Source organism: Polistes fuscatus, unplaced genomic scaffold, assembly GCF_010416935.1.
Source record: "Polistes fuscatus isolate 324 unplaced genomic scaffold, CU_Pfus_HIC Scaffold9, whole genome shotgun sequence".
Classification (NCBI taxonomy): Eukaryota; Metazoa; Arthropoda; class Insecta; order Hymenoptera; family Vespidae; genus Polistes; species Polistes fuscatus.
Genome location: NW_025113173.1, coordinates 803,163 through 827,654, shown reverse-complemented (window position 1 = coordinate 827,654; position 24,492 = coordinate 803,163). Strand labels below are relative to the sequence as shown.

At 32.7% G+C, this 24,492-nt stretch overlaps 1 protein-coding gene across 1 annotated transcript in view; it reads right to left on the bottom strand.

Annotated features, from left to right (window-relative positions):
- LOC122525696 (polypyrimidine tract-binding protein 1-like) overlaps window positions 1–24,492 on the bottom strand; it is a 167,385-nt gene that overhangs the window by 54,041 nt on the left and 88,852 nt on the right. The window contains exon 3 of the mRNA XM_043648616.1: window positions 9,506–9,610. Coding sequence (XP_043504551.1) covers window positions 9,506–9,610 — 105 coding nt within the window. The remainder of the gene's footprint in view (window positions 1–9,505; window positions 9,611–24,492) is intronic.

The window sequence follows — 24,492 nt, the reverse complement described above, 5'->3', positions numbered from 1 at the left end:
ATCGTTTAATAATAATAATAATAATAATGATAATAACAATAATAATAATAATAATAAGAATATTATCAATATAAATTGTATATTTCTCTCTGTGGGTGATAATAAATGATAATAATAAAATCCAAGTTAAATCATGGGTGTGTGTCTCGTAGTAAACGTGGGTAACAAATATTCGAGATAATTGACACCATGTAACCATAATTAATTAGATCAGCACGATCCCTTCCCTTCCCTCCCCTTCTCCTCCTCCTCTCGTTCTTTCGATTTTCGATGTTGGGGTTGGTTCAGGATTGAGAGGGAAGAAAAAAAAATAGAAAAAAAAGGGCTGAAGGAACTGGACGTTATTCCCGTTTGGATAAGCTGCGACACGGGGGTAGGTACCCCTTTCGCGGATAATGGCTCGGAACGAGGCAGAAAATGGCACATCAAAAAGAAACGGGGGACAAAGGACCCGTTGTTCACCTAATAAAGCGAAGTAAAGGAAGAGAAAGGGTTTTCCCTCTTTTTTTCTTTTTTCTTTTTTTTTTTTTTTCTTTACATATAGTCAAGGGATGATGGTTTTTCTTTTTTCGTAGTAGTAGTAGTAGTAGGATGTTCGGTCACTTTCTCTCTTTGACCGGCTCAAAAATTTCTAACTAACCTTCCCATATAACCTTTTCTTCCCTTACCCCCACCCCCACCCCCCCGACGTACTATATTTTACTTTTGTAAAAATTCAAATGTAAAAAAAGAAGAAAAGAGAAATTATTATAAGAAGAAAAAAAAAATACAAGTACGTATAAAGAATGAATGAAAAAAAAAAGAAGAACTAACGAAAAGATAGAAAAAATGTGTACGATAAAGATGAGATGAAAAATAAAAATGAAAAAGAGAAAGAGAGAGAGAGATTCGAAAAATAAATTGATATTAAAAATTTGTCTATAGACCAACATCAAAGATGGCAAACACGTTATTTCGTAAAGCTTAACGAGAGTTAGTCTGTGAAGAGAATCAAATTATACAGAACGTACTCGTTAAACGCACCGCGTAATCAATTTGTACACACGATATTGTATTCTCACGTGTATATAACGTGTGTGAGGATACGTGCATGCGCGTGTACGTACGAATATACTCTACACGCGTATACACTTTGTATACGTGGTGGTAAAACCTTGCATTTAACGCAAACTCAGTTCGCCTTTTTCAGATACGATTATTAACGCAAGATAGATTTGTACGGAGTACGTAAATGGGGGGGGGTGGTAGGTGGTGGGGATGGATAGGGGGGAGAATAAAAAAAAAAAAGAAAAAAGACTCTCCCCCTCTCCCCCCCCCGCCGTTTACCCTCGGATTAAAGTGGGCTTTTAATTCGAAGCTTTCCAGGCGCGACGATATACAGCTAATCTTCCGGCAGGAGAGTAGAAAAATACAAAAAAAAAGAAAAAAAAAAGGAAAAAGGAAACAAGCGCGCGCGCGAGCGCACACACGCCATTTATTTTACGGTTCGAACGTGTTACGCTCGGCCCACCTGGTTTCTCGTTTCCACGCTTTAACGAATTTACTTTTTGATCTTTTTAATTTCTTCTCTCTCTCTCTCTCTTCTCTTTCTTTATTCTATTCTATTTTTTTTCTTTTTTATTTTATCTTTTAATCGAGAAAACATTAATCTTTAATATTTGTTGCATTTGTTGTGCATACGATCGTATATGTGGGTGGGTATTTATTATATTATTATGCTGCGAAAAATGTTGTTCCTAGTTTTTTAATCTATATTCGATATGATAACATATATATATATATATATTGTTAATCAATATTTTTATTAATAATTAGAATTATTTGAAATTTATAAAATACGGGTATCGATTTATCAATCGAAATTCGACGTATATTCCACGACAATGGAATTCGTGGATTTACAGTGCACGATAAAGAAAAAAAAAATAAAAAAAAAGAAGCTTATTTCGTGGAATAAAATTATTTTGTAAAAATCTACTTTAAAAAAAAAGAAAAAAAATAGGAAAGGAAAGGAAATAGAATTTTCCGCAGGATTGAGCGCGCAGAGAGCAGACGAAGAAGAATTTATTCGTATTCTCGTATTCTTTCGTTTAGAAAAAAAAAAAAAAAAATAGAAAAAAGAAAAAAAAAATAGAAACGTAAGTTCCATTCTTATAAATCTATTCTCGATCGATTTAGCAGGACATAAAAAAATTGATCCCACTGTGTGTCGATTCAATCCCTCGATTTCACAATGTTCGGTTCGTATCAATGTGAGATGATCGCAGTTTAAACCTGTTCCCTGTAACTTTATTCCTTTCGAAAATAACACGAACGAGAGAGTGAAAAACGTGGTGGATGGAAAGATAAAGCGAAGAAAAAACGAGAAAGAGAGGAAAAAAACGGGATGAGTTACAAAGAGAAAGAAAACACGAATTAAAAAGAGTTAGACAGAGAAAGACAGAGAGAAAGATAGAGAGAGAGAGAGAAAGAAACGGAATGAAAAAAGGGGATGGAAAGATAAGGATAGAAAAAAAAAGGGAGAACAAAAAATGAATTAAAAAGAGAAAGATAAAGAAGACGATTAAATAACAAGAGCAGATATTTATAATGCTGTCTTCGATTCGTTCCTACAAATTACATATACCTATATATATATATATATTACAGTAAGTATACACATAGAAAGCGTGTATATGTGTGTCTATATACTTATGGTTATAAAACAAAGAGATCGAAGAGATTTACTCGAGAAAGGGAGAACAAATCTGAGAAGGAATACTGAACGAACGATTCATATCGAATAAAAAGGTAAAATAAAGGAAAAAGGAAAGGGAGAGAGAGAGAGAGAGAGAGAGAGAGAGAGAGGAAAGTTTTCTAGAAGAGTGAGAAAGTATAGGAGAACAAGAAAAGAGTATACACCAAAGGTTATAGTTACTCGCGAACTTTATTCAGCCAGTAGTAGGATGACTCGATGAATGGGAAGTTCTATGAAACCTCGTACACGTATATACCTACTTTTTCCCCCACTTTTACTTTTCAAAGACGTTCCTTGTAGCGTATGTGTGTATGTATATATGTATGTGTGTATGTGTGTATATATATATGTATGTGTGTATGTATATATCCACAGGACTCTCTCACTACACATGATCGTACCATATCACTATCATTATTACTACACTACTACAACTACTATTACTACTACTACTACTTAACTTTCCTTCTCTTTCACATACGATAAAGAGACTTCTCTCGTTCTTCTCCTTCTCTCCTTCTTTTTCTTTCTTTCTTTCTTTCTTTTTTTTGTTACCCTCGAAACCTTTAAAGCATCGACACTTCAGTCGATGTCGCTCCTTCAAAGGAACCTTTCCCTACCTACCCTTATCGTTAGCGATGTGAATGAGTCTAATGGCGAGGTAAAAAGGTGAGAAGAAGAAGAAGAAAAAGAAATGAAAAAAAAAAAGTGAAAGAAAAAGGGATGTGATAGGAGGTGTATAAGAGAGAAAGAGAAGAAAGGAATGAGTAAGCATCGAACGTCTAACATAAGCGCGAACATTCGTTGCAACTTTTTTTTTTTTAAAGAGAGAGAGAGAGAGAATAACATCTGCAAAGTCGCACGGTCAGACGATATTCGATTAAAGTTATTCTCGCGAAAAGAAATGTCTGCCGTAGAGATACTAAAGAATTTTTTCTTTCACCGCAAAAACAAGATTGAAAAGAGAAGAGAATAGAGAGAATAGAGACAGAGAGAGAGAAATATGAAAGTTTAAATCGTACGAATGAAAAAGCAAGTTCGATTATTATCACGCAATCAAATTAATAAAGCAGGTACGAGGTTTTATTAACAAAAACTATATATTATATTAGGTTGTCCCATAATTTCTAAAATAAGTAAGTAAAATTTTCCTGTAATATAAGTAGAATGCATTAAAGTATTCAAATAATTGTTAATTAATCGAAAAACATGTGTATTGTAATTTAGAAGCACTGGGTATATGTTCGAAGCACCGTCCTCTTCGAAATTCACCTTCAAACAGGCACGTTGGGATATTATTCCTAATAAATAGAATTTAAGATTGAAACGTTTAGATTAGAGTATTTTTTGTATCTATCTTTGGTAATTATTTTAACAAAAGTATATTCGTTTTATGTTCCTGCGCAGCGATGACTTCGAGAGGGCTGGGGTGAAATGTTCATCTAATAAAAAAATCAGATTGAAATTATTTAATAATTCAAAGCACGTTAATAGTTATTTAATATGTATGCAAATGTATATACTACTAAATAATCTGAAATAAATAAAGAATTCATTAGAGTATTCAAATAATTGTTAATTAATCGAAAAAAATGTGTATTGTAATTTAGAAGCACCGGGTATATGTTCGGAGCACCGTCCTCCTCGAAATTCACCTTCAGACTGATACGTTATCCTCTATGAAAGTACTTTTATTAAATGTTGTTTATATGACTTTCCGAACGCTACGCATGTGTAGAAAATCAATAATATTCGTAATAAATAGAATTTCTTTATTCGGAAAGTCACATAAACAACTTTCAATAAAAAATTTTAACAGAGGACAATGACCCAGTTCAACGGTGGATTTCGAAAAAAACGGTACACAGATCATATTCTCCGAGCTTTTAAAAAACACTAGACACTTGCATCGATTAATTAACAATTATTATAATGCACTGATGCACTCTCTTATATTACAGGAAAATTTTATCCTCGAAGTCATCGCTGCGCAGAAGCGTTAAAATAATTACATAGAAATCGAAAAAATATGCTAAAATTAGAACGTTATAATTTCAATCTGATTTTTTATTAGATGAAAATTATACCCCACCTTCTTCGAAGTCATCACTGCGCAGGAATGTTATATAATTAAATAGAAAAATAGGAAGGAACAACTTATATGGGACAACCTAATATATATATATTACATATCTTTTTATTTTTCTCGACGAAAAAATATAATTCAAATTTATCGTTCTCTCTCTCTCTTTCTTTCAGGATTTTTTTTATTATTATTAATATTATTATTATTATTACTATTATCGTTGACTAAGCGTGTCGTTCGTACGTTTATTCGTATCCTAAATCGGTGAAAAATGAAAACTCGAGAAGCACACACACAACCCTTCCCCTTCCTATCGTCCTATTCCCTCTTCCCTCTTCGTATTTTTATTTCTTTCCTCATATCTCCCCCTCCCCTACCTCATTCCTCTTCCATGAATTCACCTGCGTGAATTCGGACAGTTATATCAAAGAAATAATTCCCTGTACCGAATAAGTCCTACAACAGAATTTAATGTGTTTTATTTTCACTACCTACCAGAAATTAATTCTCTTTTTTTCCATCCTTAGATCCCCCCCCCTATTCATTCTCTCTCTCTCTCTCTTTTTTCTTTTCGTTTGTTCGTGACGATGATCTATAATAACGCACACCAAGCAAACTAGTAGCAAGCTAGCCAACCAACCAACCAACCAAACAACCAAGCTAAGTCGACGTTTCTTCACTCCGATAGGGGGATTGCTTTCTTCCAATATTTATGACCATTACGTGGCCAGACTGCGTTCATTGCTTTTCGTGAACCGATATCTTTACGAGACACTGATGAAAGAAAAGGATCCATATAAAACCTGGATATTATTCTAATACGTGAAAGAATCCTCTCCCCCACCACTTCTTCATTGAAATGATTTATGTTTTCTTGTAGTGATTCATGAAAAAAAGAAAAAAAAAGAAAATAAAAACAACAGCGAATATTTAAAAATAAAAATATCTGATAAAAAAAAGAGAGAAAGAGAGAGAGAGAGAGAGAGAGAAGTTTTCCCCCAAAAAGATGCGAATATTATTCCACTTTTTTCTTCATTTATTCCACCACTCGTCATCACCTATCTCTCTCTCTCTTTCCCATTATTACTACTACCATAGCATACAACACTTTACCTCTATCTCTCTATATCTCTATCTTTATCTCTCTTTCCTTTTTAAACAAATGCAGTCAAATGAGTATGGAAAGTGTGGTTCGAATTACACGGACGCTCGAAACGTGTTAACAATTCATTTTTTCTTTTTTCTCTATCTTTCCTTTTCCTTTTTTTCTTCTTTTTCTAATTTTTTTTTTCTCGTTTCGTTTATTTTCACACACACACACATTCTATCCTATCCTCTCCTCTCCTCTCCCGCATCCACCCATCCACCCACGCGTGCATTTAATACGTATACGCGTATACATATTTGCGAAAAGTAGAGCGTGTACGTTTTCAAAGTAAAAGAAGAGAAAGAAAGAGATACGAAGAGAGCTTTGTCACCGAATCTGCGGGTACCATCCTATCATGTATTACTACTACTACTAACACATTTAACAAACATACAGATACACATAGATACACGCACACACATCGTGATATACTTCCTTTTCAACCCTTCTCACACTTTCCCCTTCCCCAAAAAACAGCACCAGCACCAGCACCAGCACCAGAACCAGCACCAGCACCATTTCTTTTTTCCTCCCCCCTCCCCCCCTCCTGTATAAGTGAGAAACACCACCAACGCGGTCGCTTTAACGATCCGTTCTAGATGCGACTTTTTTCGCATCGCATTTTTTATTTCCCTTACACCCACCCCCTACCCCTAGCCCCACCACCGCCGTCGTCAACTTTTCTCCCACCCCCACCCCGCGTCTCATTCTGTTTGAAACACGACGAGTATCGAGCTTTTTTTTTTCTTTTTTTTTCTTTTCCCACGGCCTGTTACCGAGTTACTATTTTAACGCTTGTGAAGTAATGCAAGGAAATAAAAATACACATAGATCTGTATAGATAAATTTTCTAAGGTATGCGTGGTTAAATGGAAAACACTTGACGTATATCTTTAGTTTTTATTTATAAAAAACAATGAAATTTACTTGCTCGAGTAGCCCTCGAGAATGATTTTTGTTCGTAACCCTTGAATGCGTGTGTGTTCCTTACTCTTTTAGGATTATTAATTACTGGATTTAACGTTGTATTTAATACGAATTAAGATAGCGAATACGAGTATTGTTTCTATTGTTATTTATAATTTTGACGTTAGTGGTTGTTGCATTATTGTTGGAGTTGTTAATGAGATAAATGTTGTATAATATACACACATATCAGAGAGTGATACAAGTTTTATTTTCATTATAATTTTAACTTTTTCTACGTGTACGTGTACGTATCGGTTGCATGAATAAAAAAGGGTGAATGCATTAATTATTCTATACAATATAAATTAGGATAATTCATACCTCTTTCCTTTTCGGACGTGTACCATTGCGAATTTACAAAAGTTTAATGCATTAAATGTTTTATAGAAATAGAAAATTAGAGTGGGTAATATAATTGGTCTATTAATTCTCTGTTTTAATTGTTACTTTATTTATTTATTTATTTATTTATTTATTTACGCGCGGCTCGTAAAATTGCGGAGATAATAATGCATCGAATATTTAATAAAAAATATTTTTCTATATATATATATATTGTTCCTTTTGTTTTATTATTAATCAAAATTAATCGTGCATCGTAAGGATTAACAACCCGTTAATCGGTGGAAAACCAATTAATTTCGTATCGAAAATTTTTCACTTCTCTCTTGATAAAAAATAAATAAATAAATAAATCATTTGAACGTCGCAATGAGAAAAAAAAACATTATTCGTCCGAATTCTTCATTATTTCAACGTATTCCATTAATTAATCCCAATGTGTTTCCCTGACACCCATCGCGAACATTTCATTTTAAATCAAAATAATTTTCAAACGTTCCCGCGGGTTCACACCGATCGAAAATCTTTCCTAATTAACAGGTTCAACGTTATGAAGTTTATATTTTTTTCTTTTTTTTCTTTTACCAATAATTATTTCGAGAACGAGTGGATAGAAAAAATATGAAGAAAAAAAGAAAAAGAAAAGGAAATTAAACATAAAAAATTCTTGTTTAACTTTTGCATCAAAATACGAAATAATAACTTTTAACTAAACCACATATAACGAGAGAGAGAGAGAAAGAGAGAGAGAGAGAGAATATAAAAATGAGATTTAAAAAAAGATGCAGCATATACAACACATTCATAAATATACACGTATGCATACACACACACACACACACACACATATATATATATTAAAATAAAAATATACGTATGTATATATATATATATATATATATATATGCATGTATGATATGAAATTCGTATGCGGAAAATACGCAAGATAAGAGTAATCATCGATCGATCGTAGATCATTTACAAAATTTCCTATAATTAAAATCTCATCCTATCGTTTCTCATTTTCTCATCGTTAACGATTCTCATCATCATCATCATCATCACCATCATCATCATTATTATCTGTGCGTGTCTCTTTTTTATTTGTCTTCTTCGTTGAGAGGAACGTGTGTGAGAGAGATAGATAAATCAGATATATATATAACATAATACGTGTGTCTAATTATAATAATTAAAAAAGATGAAAAAAAAAAAAAACAAAGTAAAAAAAAAGAGAAAATTTATTCGACGATTTACTCGTCGTTTAAAAAAAAAATGTTCTTTTACTCACTGATTTTTCTGCTTACGTATACGACCCCGTGTCTCTTTTATTTGGAATTTGTTAGTTTAGAAATAAAAGAAAATAAAAAAAAAGAGGAATTACATATACCAAAAGAAAAAGAAAGAAAAAGAAAAAATACTTTTGGGGCGGGAGGGGGTTAAAGGGACGATAATTATCGACGTACGTGTATGAGTTGGTAATACGTGTTTTACACTGGACTTTTGTAGTAACAAAAACGTGCACTAACTAAACAAAGTTTCAAGAGAGAGAATTGCTGGCAGAGAAAAGGGAAAGAAATAATAATAATAATAATAATAAAAAAAGGAAATTAAAAAATGTGTATTCATGCATGGTCGAGTTCGTACAACGAATACAAACGTTCTCGAGTTTATCTTTCGGTGCTGATTCGGTCTTATTTAAAAAAAAAAAAGAGATTAAAAAAAAGTAATATTAAGGGAGTGGTGAGTTGAATGGTGGGGGAAGTAATATAATAAAAAAAAACATATGTATATCTATATAAAAAATCAAAAGTTTAAATAGGATGAAAAATATTTAAAAAAAAAAGAAACAAATTAGAATATCGAATCGCGTGATTTCGAATAAAAAAAAAAGAAAAAAAGAAATAGAAGCCTACGATATAAATTTTTGCGTCTAATATTAAAATAATATATTAAATATATATATATGTACACATATAAGTAATATGTAAAATTACGTACGTACGTTTGTATGTATGTATGTATGTATGTAAAAATGTATCTAATACAACAAAAATCTACGAAAAGACGTGCAAATGTTTGATTAAACTATCATCCTTTTAAACGAGAAAGCTAAAACGAAGAATGAAGATGGAGAAAAAAATAAATTAAAAAGAAAAAAAAAAAAGAACAGGGAAAATAAATAAATTAAAAAGAAAAACTGTTGAAACACTATTTCCCATACCTTTTTAGCGTCATTGTTGTTGTCAGCCGCGTGATGGGGCTGAGGACTCATAGCAGCACCATTGCTGACTGCACCGCTTTGCGACAGAAGCTCGTCGCTACCCCTCTGAAACAAACAATTGAAAGATAATGAGACCCCCTCTCTCGTTAGTTTCAACGTCATAGTCATCGTCTTCGTCGTCATAGTCATAGTCATGGTCATAGTCATGGTCATAGTCGTGTCGGTCAACGTAGTCCGTTGTCGATGTTACCGACGAAGTTAAATTTGCCAATAAATTTTGATTACAAACAATAATAATAAAAATAAGAATATATAATAATAATAATAATAATCATAATAATAATAAATAATGCATATAAGAAAAATAATATTATTAAAATAATATTATTAAAGATATTATTCGAGTATATTATACGTGTAGCAACAAAAAAAAAATAATAGAAAATAATAGAAAAGAATAGGAAAGAAAAGAAAAAGGAAAATCAAAATCAAAAAGATACATAAGAGAGAGAGATCTATCTTTCTTTATTCAATTTTGTTAAGAGTTTGTGTGATAGTGTATACGTGTGTATATATGTGTGAGAGAGAGAGAGAGAGTAAACTAATCGTTTATTAGAAGATATCAGCCGTAAGAAATCCGATGCCTTAGAAGGAGTAAGAGCTTTCGCAATTCGATCCGAATCGTGACGAGGCACCTCTTTTAAAACGAGGACTATTTAAAGAGGATGAAAAGAGGGATTAGAAATCTCTTCGTTGATTCCTTTCGAAGTTTCATCTTCCGAGTGCGACTTCACTCGGGGGAAGAAGAAGAAGAAGTAGAAGAAGAGAAAGAAAGAAAAAACGAGAGAGAGAGAGAGAGAGAGAGAGAGAGAGAGAGAGATAAATGGTGAGTGGAGTAAGGGGTAAGGGATAAGGGGTAGTAGTTGTAGGAGTAAAAGAAGGAAGCTTCTTCAAAGAACCGAAACGAAACGAAACGAAACGAAACGAAAGGAAAGGAAAGAGGTGACACCCGGAAAAGGGGACTTCAAGAGAAGATGCTTTTAATCCGAGTATAAACTTATGTCGTAAACTATTCGAAAAAGAGACAGAAGAAAAATAGGGAAGGGAAGGAAAGAAAGGAAAAAAAAACAACAAGGTAGCGAAAGTTCGTGATTATTCAAGGAAAAGAGATTCCCGAACAAGAAGAAGAATGTTTCAACATAAATCTTCTTCGTGTATATTTTCCTGTTAAATCGACGAAATTTTCACGAACGAGAGTACGAAAGAATAGGGAACAAAAAAAAAGAATTAGAGAGAGAGAGAGAAAGAGGGGAACGTGATAATTCTTCAAACTTTCAAATCTATTATTACCGATTGAAAAATTTACATTTTCATTTCTACGAGATCAAAAATGAGGATAATTATTCCGAAAGATTTTTATAACTGAGAAAAATATTTGACTTAATTGTAAGACAAGTTATTCGTTTGATCGTTTAAATTTATCGATAGAATTACATTTTTGTCATGTTTTTTTTTTCTCGATTGAATATGAAATCTTCGAAAAATAATAATAATAATAATAATAATGTTACAGAATCATCATCATCATCATCATCATAATCATAATCATAATCATCATCATAATCATCATCGACAACAACGTAATATATTTCAGATATTTAATTACAAGACGGGATGGGATAAAAAATTGAAATAAAACAAAATTCCTCAGCACGAAATAAAAAATAAACAAAATTAACTGAAGAATGAGAAAGTTAAAGAGTTTAATAAGCGGCCGATAATTTCCTAACCATTTCTGACACGAAGATCATCATCTTCTTCTTCTTCTTCTTCTTTGAAATATTAAAAAGAAAAAACCCCAATAAAGAAAATAAAGATAGGAAGGATGGTAAAAGAAAAATAATATAACGGGTATTGTATAACAGTGAGAAGAACGAAAGCGTTCCCATTATTTATCCCAGTGGTCTAGGTGGGTGGTGATGGGGGTGGTTTCCTTAGATAACCCCTTCCCCCTCTATCCCTTTAGAGATGGTGGCAATGGTGGTGGTGGTGGTGGTGCTTAGTCAGTATGAAATAATAAATTTATCGCTTAGAGTATAAATACAAGGGAGAACGGGGTAACGGTAACGGCAACAACAAAAACAACGGTAACAGGGGGTGGTAAACGGGCCGTTTAAATTATTTCTGATTACGTTCTAACTACGTTCAACCTCAAACTACCGTAATCGCGTCGAGTTTAAATAATAAACAATTTCACTGAATACAATAACGAGGTAAAAGAGAAAGAGAAAGAGAGAGAGAGAGGGAGAGAGAAGGAAAGAAGAAGAGGAAGTGGCAAATGGGAAGGGGGATGGTAGAAGAGAGGTAGAAGAGAGGTAGAGGTAGAGTTAGGGGTAGGGGTAGGGGGAGGAGGCAAAGGGCTTCATTAATAACGAACGAATGAATTATGGCGTATTGCGCGAGAACGTTCTGTTAAATTTCAATATATGTACATATGGCGTATATATAGTACAACACACCAAGCGAATTATGCGTTTTCCAATAAATTCCGAATAGGTCCGGTCGTGAATAATAATCGATAAATCAGTACGATGGTGTGTATTAGTTATGGTGATGGGATTTAAACTTTGAGAAAGAAAATGGAATTTTAAATATAAAATATATAAAGAGAGAAAGAGAGAGAGAGAGAGAGAATGATAGCGAGTGATTTCTAGTTCGTCCGATTGATAATAATAATAATAATAATAATAATAATAATAATAATTACATATATAATAAATTGTAATGACGAGGTGATGTATGTTGAATCAAGTTAATGGGGGATTGTAATTGTTAAAAGAAAATGATATCTGTTTTATAATGCGAATAAATAATCGATGGTATATTTAATTATGATATATTAGCTATGGTGTGCAAGGATTGTAATGTTGGTGTAAAGAAAAATTGAAAGTTACGATTAAAAAGGAAAAAAAGGTAAGAAGGAAGGAAGGAAGGAAGGAAGGAAGGAAAGAGGGAGAGAGGAAAAAATCGAATGAGAGAAACATGTCGGTTTCGTGCTAAGAAACCCTTGGAATCGTCGAGCAGAACATAAAAGGAATCCTCAAACTGGCCGTAAAACGTCTATGGCTATTGCTATGGCGATAGTTAACTCGATATAGTAAAGATCCCTCTCTCTCTCTCTCTCTCTCTTGCTCTTCCTATATAAGAGGAACTCGTTTAAACGGCTTCAAGGTGAGATATTAAACTGGAAGATGATAAAAAGAGAGAAAGAGAGAGAGAGAGTCGAAAATCGTTGATCCAAGAATATTATTTCGAGAAAATTTCGTGAAAAAGTAATCCTCGTCGGAACGCACGAGTAATAAAAATCAAAAAATAATATCATACTCTCTAAATATTGAATTACAATACTATTAGATAAATTCAATTGTATAATAAATTGTAAATCAATATAATTTGATAGTTAATTATAATCCTGGCAAGTGTCTGTTGGTCGTAATATAATAATAAAAAAAGAAAATAAGAGAAAGAGAGAGAGAGAGAGAGAGAGAGGAAGAAAAAAGGTGGAATAAAATGTGATCGAAGAAGAGAAAAATAATAAATCGTTGTGAAAGATAGAAAAATGCAAGAGCTTTCGTTTAACTTTCTCTCTCTCTCTTTCTAGTTTTCTTTTTTTTACTTTCTCTATTTTTCGTGGTAATGCGATGAACGTTATCGTCGACGTATTACTCGAAAAAGAGAATAGAAGAGAGATGAGAAAAGAAATGAAAAAGAGAAAGAGAAAGAGAGAAAGAGAGAGATAGAAAAAGATAAAAAGAAAGAAAGAAAGAAAGAAAGGGGGTAGGGGGAGGGGAACGAGGGGGTTGGCTGGATTTACTTCCGTCTCGAATATTTCTTGCTTAAAGTCTCGACTCCTAGTACAGTCCATTAGGTATAAGAGACTCGTTCAAAGATCGAGAAATAAAAAGAGAAAGAAAAAGAAAGAAAGAAAGAAAGAAAGAGAGAGAGAGAGAGAGAAGGAGAATCGCGGATATATTCTGGATAAAGCAAGAAGAAAACTAGCAGATGGTCTTTGAGTCTTGTAGTACTTGATCGTACTTAGGTTTAAGTAGAAAGAGGATAGATAGGACGAAGGACGAAAGAAGATAAGGGATGAGATGATACAACAACCTGAGGAAACGAGAAGAAGTAGAAAAAGTAGAAGAAGAAGAAGAAGATACGAAAAAAGGGAGAAACGTATATTTTTTTTTTTGGTCTTCCTTCCTTCCTTTCTTCCTTTCTTTCTTTTTCTTATTTTATCTACTCGTATCTATCTATCTATCTATCTTATCTTATCTATATATATATATCTATCTTTCTTTCTCTTGCACTTGTAACGTCAGACAGACTTCGCAGAAGCTTCTGTATTATTTATTTTTCACGAATTTATGGATTATGGACGATCCTTTCCTCTTCTATCCAACCCCAACCTCAACCCCACCCCAAACTCCCAGCCCTATTTATCCTCCCTTCTTGCCCTCCTCCTTCGTCCCCTTTTTTCCCTGCTTGCTTGCTTTCTTTCTTTCTTTCTTTCTTTCTTCTTTCGTTTCTCGACGAAGCGAACGAATTTTTCTCGACCAAAGGAAACGGTCTTTCGTTCTTCTCTCTCTCTCTCTATCACTCTCTTATTTTTTTTCTTTTTTTTTTTGACGAACTATTAAAGCAATGGAAGGAAAGAGTATTAGAGAAAAAGAGAGAGAGGGAGAGAGTGGGCAGAGGGTAGAAGGAAAGGGAGGAGAAAAGAAAGCTCGACGAATGTTCCTTGAAATATAAAAAAAAGTAAAAAAAGGAAAAAAAAAAAAAGATTCTCTCGATCCCTCGGGAAATAATCCTCTCTCTCTCTCTCTCTCTCTTTCTCTCTGTTTCTTTTTCTTTCCTTTCTCTTTTTTTTTCACTCAACCACAAACGGACTAACTTACTTACAGAAAGAAGTAGAATAAGAAGAATAAGTACGTTGCTCGTCTAACCGGTATGCGTTCGCTATGGTGTCTCAAGCTACACTGTGTTTTTCTCCTCGATAAACTATGCCGTCTAATGTTTACTAATGAAAGCAACGAACAAAAGGACGCATCCAAGAATGATGCAGAAGAAGTAAAAGAGGAAGATTAGGAGGAGGAGGAGGAGGAGGAAGAAGCTGCTCGTAAGAGTAAAATTTTTCATTGCTTATTTATCTTTCCTTTTTTTTTTCTTTTTTCCTATCTTTTATTTCTTTTTCCTTTTTTTTATATATTTTATCCTAATTATTGTCATCTTTTTATTTAACGTCACACGTTATTAAATTAAAAAACACGACGGATATGATTTTATTTCAAACGATATCTTCATTGTTGTTAGTTGGAGGTATTACGTAAATCAAATTTCATGGGTATTAAAAAAAGGAGAGAGAGATATTTTATTAGAATAATATAATATTAACGATAAGAGAGACGATTTAACGATTTAAAGCGATTTTTCGTCGAATAATTTCTATCGATCGTGCAATATGAATGACCAATATGTATATCTGATTAAAAAAGACAAAAAAAAAAGATTAAAATAAAATAAATTTATTCTCATTGATTATTCCCGGAGGAACAAAATAAAAAAAACACCTGGAATATTGTTATGCGTTATGAAAACGAGATGATCGGAAAAAAAAGTGTCTACATTTTTCTGTTTTAAATTTCGTCAAAAGTAAATGCGAAAAAACAAAACAAAAAAATAAAACGATTAAGAATAAAAAGAAGAATAAGAAGAAGAAGATATTTGAAGTTTCAAAAAAAAATCTAATCTTTCTTTCTCTTTTATTCATTTCTTAAAGAAGGATAGAACATCTCGAAAAAGGACAGATAGATGATGATACGTATCACGTTTTCGTAAGATTTTTCTTCATTCGTAAGAAAACGTTACCGAGCAATTTCAGTATTTTTTTATATTATTTTTTTTTCTGGAGATAAGAGAGTGGCAGTAAACGACGGTCGTCTCCTGATCGACTTACCTGTGGCCCCTTGGCCTGCAGTGTAAAATCCCCATTTTCCTTTCATCCTCCTCCTCCTCTCCTGCTCATCCTTCTCAAATTTCACGTAACGAGAGAGACATGCATATCGAGATAAGTAGTAAGAGAAACACTTACATGCATCTTCGGTCACGTGACAGTAGCAGCCGAAATTTCTACCAAAACTACTAACACTTCGTGTTTCATATACACGACGATTAACGTGATTAAAACATAAAATTTGTTTATCTATATATAATATGTATATATGTATATATGTATGTATGTTTGTATACACGCGTGTGTATAAAATTTCAACAAAATTCGACGAAAATTGATCGATATATTATGTATGATAATACACACTTGTATACTTGTATTCTTTTTCTATGATTTACGCAAAAAAGAAAGGAAAGGAAAGAAATAAATAATCATAAATGAAAATACAAAGATACGAAAGCGTAATAAGAGCGTAATATTTGGATTATAAAATCGTTAACTTTACGAATTTTCCTAATAAAAAATATATATAAATCGATAATAAGGATGTTAGTCATTGAGATATATTGTAAGAGTTATAAAAAGAAACTATCATTTAACCATGATCACTTTATTTTCCTGTCGATAAAAGAGAGACCCCGCCAACGTCGTTATAACTTTTTAACAATATTTCTACAACGATTTATTGATTTTTTTCTTTTTTTTTGTTTGAAACAAGATCGGCAAGGATTTTGTATCTATACGTTCATAATTTTGGTATATTTATCGAATAAATATTTCCCCATATTTTTCTTTCTTTATCTTTCTTTCTCACTCTCTCTCTCTCTCTCTCTTTCTCTCTCGTCTTTTCCTTTCTCATTGACGAAGAAAAAAAATATTACAACGCGACAGCTCTACTGCACACGCAACGAAAATATCACGAAGGAAGCATAGAGAGGTGCTAAGGCATTGAACATTTTCATTTTAAACATTCTTTACCGTCAAAATGGTCGGATCCATCGAAAGGAGCACGTTCTTTCTTTTTCTCTCTCTCTTTTTCTTCATGAAGACGATGTGAAGATGATGTGACGAAGATGATGATGATGACGATGATGATGATGATGATTGATGATTGATGATTGATGATTGATGATGATGATGATTATGATGATGATTGCAAGGAACACCTTATTATCTTTGCTAACGTGTATAATACAATCTATATTACATATATATACATATAATACAATATTATTCGTATTATAGTACATATACGTATCGATAATTATGAGTGTATTAATTAAATCAAATCAATTTTCTTTACGATAATAATATTTTTATATAAATAGAAATAATTATTAGTTATATTTAATATATGATATATAAATATATAAATAATTATTAGTTATAATATTAATAATAATTAGAAAATAATTTTATTACAGTCAATTTAAATTTTATATAATTATATTATATAATATTATTTTCTAATTCGACAAAAAACAAAAATTGTTTCCTACGTTTGTAAGATCCAAAAGTTTTTCAATTTACCAATGCAGAATAATAAAAAAATGTTTGTTGATTGTCTACACACACCACTGCAATAATTATCGATATATATATAATAGTACATACAAGTTATATATATATGTATATGTATAAAATATAATACATGAGACGAAAGTAAAATAATATTGTCTTGAGATAGCCACGGTGATTGGCTGGATTGAAGGAAAGTGTGTGTACGAGAGAAAGAGAAGAGAAGGGCTAGTTTCTAGCCTGTTACTATTGCTCTTGTTGCTGCTCCTGGTTATTGCCTTTTAAGATGGATGGTATTGCTTGCTTGCTTGCTTGCTTGCTATACGAGCTAACTGTTAGCTGGATATAACCACTGGCTACTACTACTACTACTATTACTACTACCACTACTAATACTTATACTATTACGGATATATAATATCTTCTTCTTCGAGATTTTCGAAGATTTCATAAAAACAAGATGTAGAGAATATAATCTGATTTTATTTTATTTGATTTTATTTGATTTTATTTTATACGCTTGTTAATAGATTATGAAAAATAGGACAACGAAAAATATGAGACATAATTTATCGATCGCCATTCCTTTTTGGTTTCTTTATCTCTATCTTATTATTAGAAAAAAAAAAATTAACGTTTTATACGCTCGTTGAATTATGAACGATACCAAAAAAAAAAAGAAGAACATAATTTATCGATCACTATTCTTGTTTTCTTTTCTACATTGAGAAAATAAACGTTGCATTCTCTCAATGGTTTTTTTCTTTAATCATTCCCCCCTTGGCACAATATATGTTAAATAATATAACGTTTGAGAAGTATGCAATTAGAAACGCAAATATTATGTTTTATATTTTAAGACAGCATAATTGTTTATCGTCGTCGTATATAAATCGTCGAATAAAAAAAAATCAAAAAAAAAAGAAGAACCGTTACTCGGATAAAAGTTTGTGAGAATCGTTCGTTGTATCTGATTCGATATCTCGCAAAAGAGGTTTTACTCGAAGAAAGAAAGAAAAAATAAAAAAAAAGAAAAAAAAAGATACGAAAAGCCCCAAACCCCACCACCTTGCTTACCCCTCTTGTAATTTTCCACCACTTTTTCTTTTCCTGGTTCTTCTTCTACTACTATCACCACTACTAATATAGAAGTAGTAGTAGTAGTAGTAGTAGCTTCTCTCAAGCAAATGACGTAGAAAAAAGCGCAGAAATTAAGAGCGCTCGTTAAGCTCGTGAAAAAAACGCTTTGACCAGGACTTCGGAGTGCACTGAGCTATGAACAAGTAGAGATTGAAGGAAAGGGGGAAAAGAAGGGAAAGGGGAGAAAGGGGAGAGGGGGTTAGAAGGGTGGGTTAGGAAGAAGATAGAAAGAGGAGACTTTTGAAATAAGATCGAATTTTATCCCTCTTTTCTTTCCTCCCCCCTCTCCTCTCTCGCTCTCACTTTCTCAATTCTTCTCCATCTTTTATCCTTCTTGCTCTCCTTTGCAAAATAATAAATTAAAAAATAAAATTATACGTATCTCTTATGTTCATTGTTTCTCTAATTTTTGACACTGAATAATAATTATTTTTCGTGCACCACCAAGTATTTCGAGATTATTATTCGAGTAGTCCCTACACTTGTTCTTTCGTATTCCCAATTTTTAACGTTAAAAAACAAAAACAAAACAAACAAAATTCCCTAATCTCTTTCTAATAATCTCTTCTTTCTATTTCATTTGCTCAATGATACGATATGAAATTATCTGCACGTTAACGAAGCCCGATATCGGTTTCTCTTCGTTAATCTTTTTTTTCGTCACTTCTTTTTCTCTTTTCGATTTTCTTTTTTTCTTGTCAGACCAATTAGAAATTAACCGGTCAAAAATCGTATATGAAGAGAGAATTTCGCGATAATCGTCGTGACGATGACTGATTTTTTTTCTTTTTTTTTTCGTACGCGTTTGCTAACGTAATCATTAAAAGAAAAAGAAGACGAAGAAGAAGAAGAAAAAGAAGAAGAGAAAAAGAAAAGAGAGAAAAATTAAAAAAAAAAAAAGAAAAAAGTAAAAAACCTCGTATCCCTCCCTCATCCTCCTTCTCCTCCTCCTCCTCGTACTCTTCTTCTTTCTTTTTTTTTCTTCTCTTTTTTTTTCCTTGTTCTATTTGCCCGGTAATATCGGTGTAGATGATATTTATACGTTAATGAGGTTGATTGGAGGGCTACGCCTTAATTAGTGAGGCTCCTCCGTATATGCGAAAAGATTTCATTTGCACGACGCGTGAAAAGCTCGTGTTTGGTTGGTTCACCTGCTCTCACTCTCTCTCTCTCTCTCTCTCTTTCTCTTCTCGGTAGCAAAGAACGAGATGTGTGTAGCATTGGATCATTCCTCACCCCTTCCAACCCTTCCCCATCCCTCCCCTATTCCGCTACACTTCTTCCTTCTCCTTCTCTTTGGGGTGATGGAAATTAGAGACGAGAAAAAACCTGTTTTTTCCATGTCGGATTTTCTATAGAAAATGTTCTATTTCATTTTTTTTTTCCCTCCTTTTTTTTCCTTTCTTCGAATCTTTCTTCTATCTCATTTATATTTCACATTGATTTATTTTATTCGTTGTTTTTACCTTTTTCAGATGGACCGGAACAACAAATTATAAAATATTGTCGGTAAATCTTTCTATATGTTTTTGCCCCCCCCCACCCCTTCGAATTTATCACACAACCGTGCTTTATTTTATTTTTCATTTAATTATTTCTTTTTCTTGATCTATTTCTTTTCTTTTATTTTTTCTAACGGACGAATAAAAAAGAAGTTCGACGATATTTGAAGAGAACTTTGGACGATTCGTTCGCGATGATAAGTGTAATTAAAGGAAAAAAAAAAGAAGAAAAAGAAAATTACTAATTTACTCGTAATTCACGAAGATTGGGTAGTTCGAGCAAGGACTCGAATCTTTTTATGGGATTCAAATCTTGGATATAAACGTGGAAGTGAACGGATGAGATGAGTAATAACAATTAGTATAACGAAAGTGAGCGAGAGAGAGAGAGAGAGAAAGAGAAATTCGAAGAAGAAATGAACATTTATCTATCTCGACGGGGCGATTTTCTTGTCGGTTAAATAAAACAATGGCCGTTAATTAGACGGTAAATATATGTCCGTTAAATTCTGACAGGAGAGAGAGAATGTTTGCTGAATTCAATGAGATAGAATGAGAAAGATGGATAATATGATAAAGGGATAAAGAAAGAAAATTAAATTGAAATGAAGAAAGATGGAAAAATGTTTTAGAAAAGAATTCGACTAGTAGTGGAAGGATGAAAGAATAAAATGACGTGGCCGCCCCCCATCTCCCTCCCACCCCCCATACAAGATGCAAAGTAAAACTAACAACAAATATCTATATATATATATATATGCATGTACAAAGATAAATAGATAAAAAGATATAAAGAGAAAAGAAAGTAAAAAGAAGAGCGTGTCTACGCGATTTTGCATAAGCCAATATAAAAATGATTTTCGGATCACATTTAATTTCGGGAGAAGCGGATATTCAAATATCGAAAGAGCTCTTTCGCTTCTTCCTCTCGAACGACGTCACATGCAAATAGAAAATGTGTTTGCTCTCTTTCCACCCCCTGTCCTTCCTACCCCTTCCACCAACATCCACCCATCCTATCACTCCCACCCTTCGCATCCTACCTTTCATCCATCGCATGTCTCATCTTTTCTCTGACACGTCTTCTTCTTCTTCTTCTTCCTCTCGTCGAGAGAAAATACGACGAACAACATGGGATTGGTGATGGTGGTAGACGTAATGGTGGTGGTGGTGGTAGTAGTAGGGATGATGGTGTTGGTGGGCTTGGGAAGGGAGGGGGGAGTAAGAAGAAGTTACTTTCTCGGACCTTTTCTCCTCGGGGCACTTTCAAGCAAACCCCCAAACCCAAGCACAAGCCTCGCAACCCCTCCTCCCCCATACCCCTTCCCTCCTACTCTCTCTCTCTACCAAACCCAGCTTCCCCTTTTCTCAATCCACCTAAACTTTGTTCTTACGCGGTTACACCATTCGGCTTCATGAATTTCAAAATGATGCTTCTCCGAGCAAGCAGTTCCTAGAAAATACACGCGAGAAACAGTGCGAGTTGGGTTAGATCTTTCATTCATTCATTCTTTCTTTCTTTCTTTCTTTCTTTCCTTCTTTCTATCCTCTTGACATCGTAGAAAAATAAGTTCGTACGTTGAGCTATACCTCCTGCTAGACGAATTTTCATTTTCAAGTCCCTTTTCCTATCTATGTTTTTATCTTTGTACGTGTATGTGTCTTTCACTTCTTTTCTTACGTGAGAGTTCAACATACCGTGCGGAAAATCGACTCGACAATTGTGTTGTTCTTTAACGAAAGTTATCATCTTCTTTCTATTCTATGTTTGTTAATCATTTCGATATAACGTGACAGAGATTAATTTTATATCGATCTATTTTAATAATTTTAAACGATACCTAAACCTATTTTTATTGAAGTTATACTTCTTTTGGCGCGTTGGGGAAAATGTAATGGGGAGTGATTTTGTTCCGAGCGACTGGCAAAAAACGACACATGAAGTTTGTCGGTATTTAACCGACGCGGGCCAAAGCGATTTCAAATTGACGGCATGAAGTTGTCTTCTCTTCTTCTTCCCCTTTTTTTCTCAAAAGGGTCACCCATCCAAGTATTAATCGTACTCAGCGCTGCTTGACTTAAATGATCGACGCGAGAACTAATGCTGTAACCGCGCCATTGCTGTTGACGCGTCAAGTAATTCATATATCTCTCTTATATTAGTGTGAACTGATATCTATATTTGATATTTTCTTTTTCCTTTTTTATTCTTTCTCTTATATATATAATAATTATTTTTCTTTTTTACGTTATTTTTTTCTTTGAAGTTGTTTTTTGAAGTTATTTTTGAGGTTATTGAGGTTTATGTTCGTTTGGTACGGCAAAGAAGTATCTCTCTTACGTGCGTACATAAGTACACACACCAGTTTTTTTTTCTTTTTTAAGTTATTTTTTTTCTTTGTAGTTGTTTGTTGAAGTTATTTTTGAGGTTATTGAGGTTATGTTCGTTTTAGTACGGCAAAGAAGTATATCTTCTTACGTGCGTACATAAGTACACACACCCGTTTCGATTTAATTTCATTTATTTTTTATATATATATATTCGATTTATTTATTTTTTCGATTATTTCGATATATTTATTTCGATTTAAACGAAAAATTATTATAAAGTCGTTTGATCTTATTTTATTTGTCTTTACTATTGCTAATTAATGAATAATATTTTATGTAATTTAAGTTGTAAATGAGAATTATTAAGAAAGAGACGTAGCTTGTGAATCGTAGATATTTCTTTTCTTAATTTCTTTTTTTTTTTATACGAATTACTATAAAATACATTGAAAAATAATTAAATTCATCTTTATTTAAGAATTTGCTCTGACGACGAAGACGACGACGACGACGAATTTAATGTTTCTTATCTTTATAATGTTGGAAAATAATTCGTTGCAATTTTATCTTTTTGATATTTAAATTATAAACGATATTCGATGATTTTTTGAAGAAAAAAAAACAAAAAAAGGATCCCCTAACTCTTATACTTCTCGTTACAAATGCAAATCGATGTAAAATATAAATTTACTTCATTCTTCTTTCCATAAATATTTTATTGATTTAATTTAATAATGTTTACTTTTACTCTGATCTTACGAACGAATGAATTCATTATACTTCCTGTAATTTTGTAAATTAAAAATAATATTATAAGATCAAAAAATCTTACCATATCAATTTTCACTAAACATTATTAATATAATCTCATTTACCAATCTCTTTCATATATTATACCAAATAAAAATAAATCATTTATATCCTATATTTTTATTATTCTCACGAAAATGACCCATATATCTTTTTTTTCTCCCCCCTCATTCTTTACTCAGTACTTTGCCCTGGTGGAATAAAGTTTATTTCTCTCTCCCTCTCTCTCTCTCTCATTCTCTCTTACTCTTCTTTGATACTCTCCGAATGTCTCGACTTCGCTTTGGAAGATTTCGACCGATCGGATTTAACCATCGTGAAGCTATTAAACTTTATATCGAATTTATATTAAGACCGTACACGAAGTTTTGAAACGGGTAACGATAACTATTATATATATATATACACACATACACACACATACACATCTATTTTACCAAATGTTGGAGGATATTGGAATCTTCGAAAGGGATAATATTTCCCACCCTTTTTTCCTTCACCCTTTGCACCATTTCCTTCTTTCACTTAAAAAAAAAAAAAGTATGAGAACAAAAAAGGACAACTTACAAAAGAAAGAAAGAAAGAAAGAAAGGAAAAGAAAGAAATAAGGACAACAAAAAGCCAGGGTTAATAACGACAATAAAAGAGAAACGCGAAAGTAGAAGAGAAATAATTAACGGTCGAGCTCGGACGATTACTTTCGAGTCTTCCGTAAACCCAAGGGAACCGAAATAGCACCGGAAACGAGGAGAAGAATTTAACCGGTAAAAGTTGAGAGAATAGCTGAGGCTACCGTGAACGCACCCCTTCTTCCCTCTCCCCACTCTTATCCCCCACCACCCCTTTCCACCCATTCAACGTCTTCTTCTTCTTCTTCTTCTGCTGCTGCTGCTTCTATTTCTTTTTCTAATTTTTGTTCTTTTTAAACGGAAAAAACTAGTCGAGAGGAATACAACAAAATAAAAGAGAAGAATTGAACGAACGTAAAAACGATAGAAGGAAAATTCCAAGATGGGTGGGTGGTTGGTGGTGGGTCAGCATTCTTTCGTGAAATGCAATGATGAAACGATAAATATAAAACGACTTATTTTTAACGTTATACACGTGTAACGTTTTATATACGTGTGTGTGTGTGTGTGTGTGGTGTATTATTAACATTCAATCATTATTGTTTTATATATTGGATTCATTTTTTATATATTATTTTATATTAATTTTATTCTAGAATAATTTTGTAAGCAGAGTGCTTAAACTGGTTAATATAATGAAATATTATTATTGTAATATTTATTAATATGCATCTGTGTACATATGTATACGTTGAGATGTTAATTTTTGAAACAAATAGCTGTTACATGAAAAAAAACTATAAATAGAGTATTAAGAGTGGATGAAGTATGAAATTAAAAATTGATCTCAAGTATGAGAAAACATATTATTTGATTTTCGTTTCAATATATCTGCCTATAATGCACTGTTGCAAATTAGGAGAAAGAAAATGTTAAGGTTTATAAAAAAAATGAAATTTAACATAACTGATAAGAAAATTGGTCTCACAAGATATATACCTAATCGTTTTTTTATTAATTAATTAATGTACGTTATATTTAAATGCTTGCTCGAATCCAGCTCAACGAAATTTTTATTAATTTTTAGAAAATTTTTCAAATTGGTCA